We start from the raw sequence: 6,000 nt of genomic DNA, 5'->3' as shown, positions 1-6,000 counted from the left end.
GCAGTCATGCAGCCAAACTGGAAAGACAGTACTTCTGTTAAAAGTGTCTACTGCCCCTGCCCTTATTCTGCCTATAATGCCAAATCTCCTTCCATCCTCACTTTGACTGAAGTGGTCAATGCTCTTGTTTGGCCATCTGAACCTGGTCCCTAAATACTGAACTCTTCCCAGCCCTTCTATCTATGTGAGTTGGCCATATGACTCTCTTTCCCAGGAATATTTACTTTTAAACCTAATGTATAGTTAGGACCTTAAAGATTTTTTTTTCTCTTGCCAAAAGAATCTAGCAGCCTATTGGGGTTGGTGTTTTGGGTAGAGATATGGAAGAGTCATTACTGATCTGAAAATCACACTATACAGGCATAACTCTGCATGTCCTCTCCCATGAAAAAGTGACCCAAATAATCTAAAGTACCTTTAAAAATGAGAGAGAGTATTCCATTTCTCATTTTCTACAATATGTTTAGGATCAGAGTTTGGTCCTGGGTACTGGGATCTGTCCAGAAAGCCGTCAGCTTTAGGATTAAGTAGCAAACTGTCTTTCACCTGTTTCTGGGAGATCTAATGGTAAATAATTTAATACATATCTTAGTGTGATATCTAGTTCTGACATCAGGAGATAGTTGGTTACTTTGCTGTAGTCATTGACATGAATTTTCACCTACTGGCTTAATCTGTTCTTCTTCTTTTTTAAATTTTTTTGTTTATTTATTTATTTATTTTGCTTTTTTAGGGCTGCACTTATGGCATATGGAAGTTCCCAGATTAGGGGTTGAATCAGAGTTGCAGCTGCTGGCTACCTCCACAGCCACAGCAATGCTAGATCCAAGCAGGATCTGTGAGCTATACCACAGCTCACAGCAATGCTGGATCCTTAACCAGCACTGAGTGAGGCCAGAGATTGAACCTGAATCCTCATAGATACCAGCTGGGTCATTACTCGTGAGCCAGGATGGGAACTCCTGATAATGCATTATTTGTTGTAACCAACATAGTTTTATAATAAGCTTTGATAGATTATTGTGAATCTCCACCATCTTTAAAAAAAGATATAGACTAACAGTGTGTCATATGCATACCGTGGTATATGGAATTATTGGCCAGTGTGGAACTGTTGTATAGCACAGGGAATTCTACCCAATGTATTGTGATGATCTATGTGGGAAAAGAACCTGAATAATAATGGATGTGTGTATATGTATAACTGAATCACATTGTTGTACAGCAGAAATTATCACAATATTGTAGAGCAACTATATGTCAACAAAACCTTTTTAAATACTTTGAAAGATAAAAAAATTAAAAAATAAATTAAAAATACATACAAATTTTAAGAAATATTGTTTTATATTAGGAAATAAATCTCTCATGGGATACACTAGAGACTGAAAAGATTGGAATTCCTTTAAAAAGAATTATATATGGCTTTTAGGTTATATTTCTTTGAATGTGCAAACAAGTGACATGGAGCTTCAGGATTACTAATATTGTAACAAGTCTTGAACAAGATCTAATGTAAGTTTATTAAAGAGGTTGTCACGATGAATTGAATTGGATGTGACATCTTTTATTTGATACATGAATTTGGTGCATGAATCACCTTTGATAGACTCTTGGTCTACATCCAATGAGCAAATTAGAAATAATCATGGAATGTGGAGAGAGGCAGAGGATGCAGGATTCAATAGATCATTACACACAAAATTACAAAGGGCAAAGAAATTTCTGAATGTCAAATAATTTGTTTTGCTTATAGAGAAAAAACTCCAGATTAAAATGCTTGGATCCTAATCCCAGTTTCTCTTCTTACATCAGTGACTATGATACTCCCTGGTTTAGCTATCCCATTCAGAAAGTATAAATAATAAGCATCCCTACATAGCTCAGATTCTTATGATGTTCACATCACTTAATACATGTAAGCTATTAGAACATTGTATAAGGACAGCATTTAATAAACACTAACTCTTAGCATTGTCATTTGCAGAGATTGGCACCAGACTGAGAAAGAAAACTATGCTTTCCATTCATTTATCCAGCAAAATAGAGTAAATGTATGAAAATATGAATGAAGACATTCCCTAAATCAAGAGAATATCTCCATTATGCTACATTAAACTGAAAACTTTTCTATCCCAAAACATTCTACCTTTTCTCTTCAACTTCCTCCACTATTCCCCTCCAACTGATGTACCAGCATGAGGAGGGAGAACCAGAGCAGCGTGTCAGAGTTCCACCTCCTGGGGCTCCCTATAAGGCCAGAGCAGCAGGGCATGTTCTTTGCTCTGTTCCTGGGCATGTACCTGACCACGGTGCTGGGAAACCTGCTCATCATCCTGCTCATCAGGCTGGACCCTCACCTCCACACCCCCATGTAATTCTTCCTCAGCCACTTGGCCCTCACGGACATCTCCTTTGCATCTGTCACTGTCCCTAAGATGCTGATCAACATGCAGACTCAGGATCAATCCATTCCTTATGCTGGGTGCATTTCACAGACTTACTGTTTTATACTCTTTGCTGATCTGGACAGTTTCCTGATAACTTCGATGGCCTATGACAGGTATGTGGCCATCTGTCACCCTCTGCATTATGCTATCATCATGAGTCAGAGCATGTGTGTCATGCTTGTTGCTGGGTCCTGGATCATTGCTTGTGCTTGTGCCCTTTTGCACACCCTTCTCTTAGCCCGACTCTCCTTCTGTGCTGACACCATCCCCCACTTCTTCTGTGACCTTGCTGCCCTGCTCAGATTGTCCTGTTCAGACACATACCTCAACCAATTGGTAATCTTCACTGCAGGATTGACAGCCATCATGCTTCCATTCGTATGCATTCTGATTTCTTATGGCCATATTGGGGCCAACGTCCTCCGGGTTCCCTCCACCAAGGGCATCTGCAAAGCCTTGTCCACATGTGGATCACATCTCTCAGTAGTTATTCTCTACTATGGGGCAATTATTGGTCTATATTTTCTTCCTTCATCCAACAACACCAATGACAGTAACATAATTGCTTCACTGATGTACACAGTGGTCACACCCATGTTGAATCCCTTCATTTATAGCCTGAGAAATAAAGACATGAAAGGGGCCTGGAGAAAACTCTGGAGTAAGAAAACCTATTTTTCCAACTGATACTAAACTTTTCTTTTAAAACTTCCCAGATTTTATTCCTTCATTTACATGTAAATACAAATTATTGAAAATAGAGCTCACTTGTCTTCTTTCCTCAGCTGCCACTCAGAAATCTCTGCTGCTCTTTTTCTTTTTTACACTTGTTAGGGGGGATAGTAAAGAGGAATATGAGTCATGGGACTTAATTTTCTCTTTTCTCAGATAACAGGGATTGTGAAATACTTTGAGGATGCTATGTCCCTTTGGCTGGTATCATTAAATGGAAGTTGCCAGGGTTGGCATTCCCACAAACTTTCAAATTTTATAAAACCTCTCTGGACTTTCACATCTCCATTTCTGAAGAATTTTCATTTTGGTGAGAATGTGGTTTCTCACTGCACCCAAGCACCTATGCATCAAAGGACCCCAAGTCCTGCCAGAACTTGCAGGGAGAAAATATTAAATTTTATTCTCCTTACACTGAAAATGGATTGCTTTCTTGTCCTTCAGTAATACAGCCCACATTTCCTTCATCCCCCAAAGCTTGCAGATATTCAACAACAAAACAAATGTCATCTCCACTGAGCTTTTTTTTCCTTTTGTCTTCTTAGGGCTACACCCACAGTATATGGAGGATCCCAGGATAGGGGTCTATTGGAGATACAGCTGCTGGTCTACACTCCAGGCACAGAATGCAGGATCTGAGCCTCATACGTGACCTACACCACAGCTCATGGCAATGCTGGAACCTTAACCCACTGAGCAAGGCCAGGGATCAAACCCATAATCTCATGGTTCCTAGTTGGATTCATTTCCACTGTGCCATGACAGGAACTCCTCAAAGAGCTTATTATCTGGTAAAACCATCTGCTAATTTCCAGTGACTATTTTTTCATATATATCCATTGATATCCAAACTATCTACTTTATTCCTGACCAAAACTCTTACAGATATGTTGGGAAACTCAGGCTTAAATAGGCAAGGAGGGCTTTAGGATCATGATTAGTGAAAGGAAGATTTGAATCTTGGATTTCTGACCCCAGAACGATTTAGCCAAGGACCAGAATCACTGATACACAATACAGTGTCCTGAGGAGGACTCATCAGCTTGGCCTAGTAGCAGAGGATATGTTGAAGAACTTCCTAGAGAAGATGTCACTTTCCTTGAGACTTAACAAGTCTACATTATCCTGACACGTGATGTTCTAGATAGTCCTGATGATCACAGGCAGGGGGAGCAATGGTTCAGGATGTCAAACTGGAAGTTTCAACTGAGGCACCAAGACATGAGAGAGCAGATGCCAAAGTGAGTTGTATAACATAAAGTGAAGATATTTATAGGAAATACCCAATAAGTCTTAAATGCCATAAGTCTTGAGACTCTCAACCTAGATGTGGATCTAAAACATGATAAGAGTTGGAGATGAGAGGTTCTTATAAAGATGTTTCTTTCAGAGAAAGCATTTTTATTATTTATGAATCTGAGGGTCAGTTGAGGCTTGGCTGATCTAGCCTGGGATGGTGGTTTTTCTGGATTTGGCTGCTCTCACTCATGCTTCTGTGGCCAGCTGTATTTCAGTTGATCTAAAATGGGTTCATTTGGAGTGGTTGTGCCTCACACATTCTTCATCCTGTTCCTGAGACTCACAGCTTCCTACCCAATCCTCCTTCCTTATCCTTATGAACTATAAGATTGCCTATTGTTAATTTAGCATCATTAAAACACACTTTTTTTTTGCTGCACCTTTACATGTGGATGTTTTCTGGCCAGGGATCAAATCTGAGCTGGAGCCAAGACCTTAATCATAGATGCAGGAAAGCTGGATCCTTAACACACAATGACACAGTGGGAACTTCCCATTATCACCCATTTTTAAGGCTTCCCCTCCTTTAAGTGGTGAGGGTGGAAACTACATTTTCACATTTTTTCTTTTCTGGGTTGCTCATGTTTAATGATTTCCAATGAGTGGAACTTATGGGGGATTTAGAAGGTGGAAGAGGAAAAGCCATTACTCTCTGGAGGTAATTACATTACAGGCAGATACATAAGCTGAGGTGAGGTTCACCAAAGTTTCCCAATGGGCTTCTCAGAGCCACCTGTGTTACTACAGCAGACTGAGACAGTAGGGGGAGTTTTTCCATGTCCCTTGAGATTTGCATCTACTACCCGTCAACCTTTTAAAACCAACAATTTTATGTTTAAGCCTGAAATATTTAGCCATAACAACCAATTTAAATCTTCAATGGCTATTTCCCTGACCTCTGTTCCCCAGCTTTTGCAATAACTGGAAAAATATATGCTTTTATTTTACTCTTAGGAACAAATCCTTACTGATATATTTTCCCTTCAAATTACCCACTATTTACCTGCAGCTATATTTACAGTACAGGTGAAATTGCCTGATTGATACTTTTCATGTTTAGCCATGGATATCTGTGGAAGAGTAGGGGAGAAAGAATGAACATTTTAGGAGTTCCCATCATGGCTCTGTGGTTAACAAATCCGACTAGGAACCATGAGCTTGCGGGTTTGATCCCTGGCTTTGCTGAGTGGGTTAAGGATCTGACATTGCCATAAGCTGTGGTGTAGGTCGTAGATGTGGCTCATATTCAGTGTTGCTGTGGCTCTGGCAGGCCAGTGGCTACAGCTCTGATTAGACCCTTAGTGTGCGAACCTCCATATGCAATGGGAGCAGCCCTAGAAAAGGCAAAAAAGACAAAAAAAAAGAAAGAATGAACACTTTAAAAATTAATTATATTTTAAAACTTTAAAACAAATCTCTACCTTGTACCACATTAAAAATAACTTAATGTATTTCAATAAACTAAAGGCAAAGATTTTAAATTTTACATGAGAATATAGCACACTAGCTCTATAGACAT

The 6,000-nt window shown here is 39.5% G+C and overlaps 1 protein-coding gene across 1 annotated transcript; it reads left to right on the top strand.

Moving 5' to 3' along the window:
* The first annotated feature begins 2,198 nt into the window (after positions 1-2,198).
* LOC100513969 (olfactory receptor 1J1-like) lies at positions 2,199-3,137 on the top strand. The gene is given in 1 exon segment (XM_003122138.3): positions 2,199-3,137. A coding segment is annotated over 1 exon segment (939 nt).
* The last annotated feature ends 2,863 nt before the right edge of the window (positions 3,138-6,000 follow it).

Source organism: Sus scrofa, chromosome 1 (assembly GCF_054392235.1).
Source record: "Sus scrofa isolate SSC_HxYL_T2T_F1_AM1 chromosome 1, Sscrofa_HxYL_maternal_Yorkshire_Landrace_v2.0, whole genome shotgun sequence".
NCBI classification, from domain to species: Eukaryota; Metazoa; Chordata; class Mammalia; order Artiodactyla; family Suidae; genus Sus; species Sus scrofa.
The sequence above is the reverse complement of the archived record's forward strand: the minus strand, read 5'-3'. Positions and strand labels throughout refer to the sequence as shown.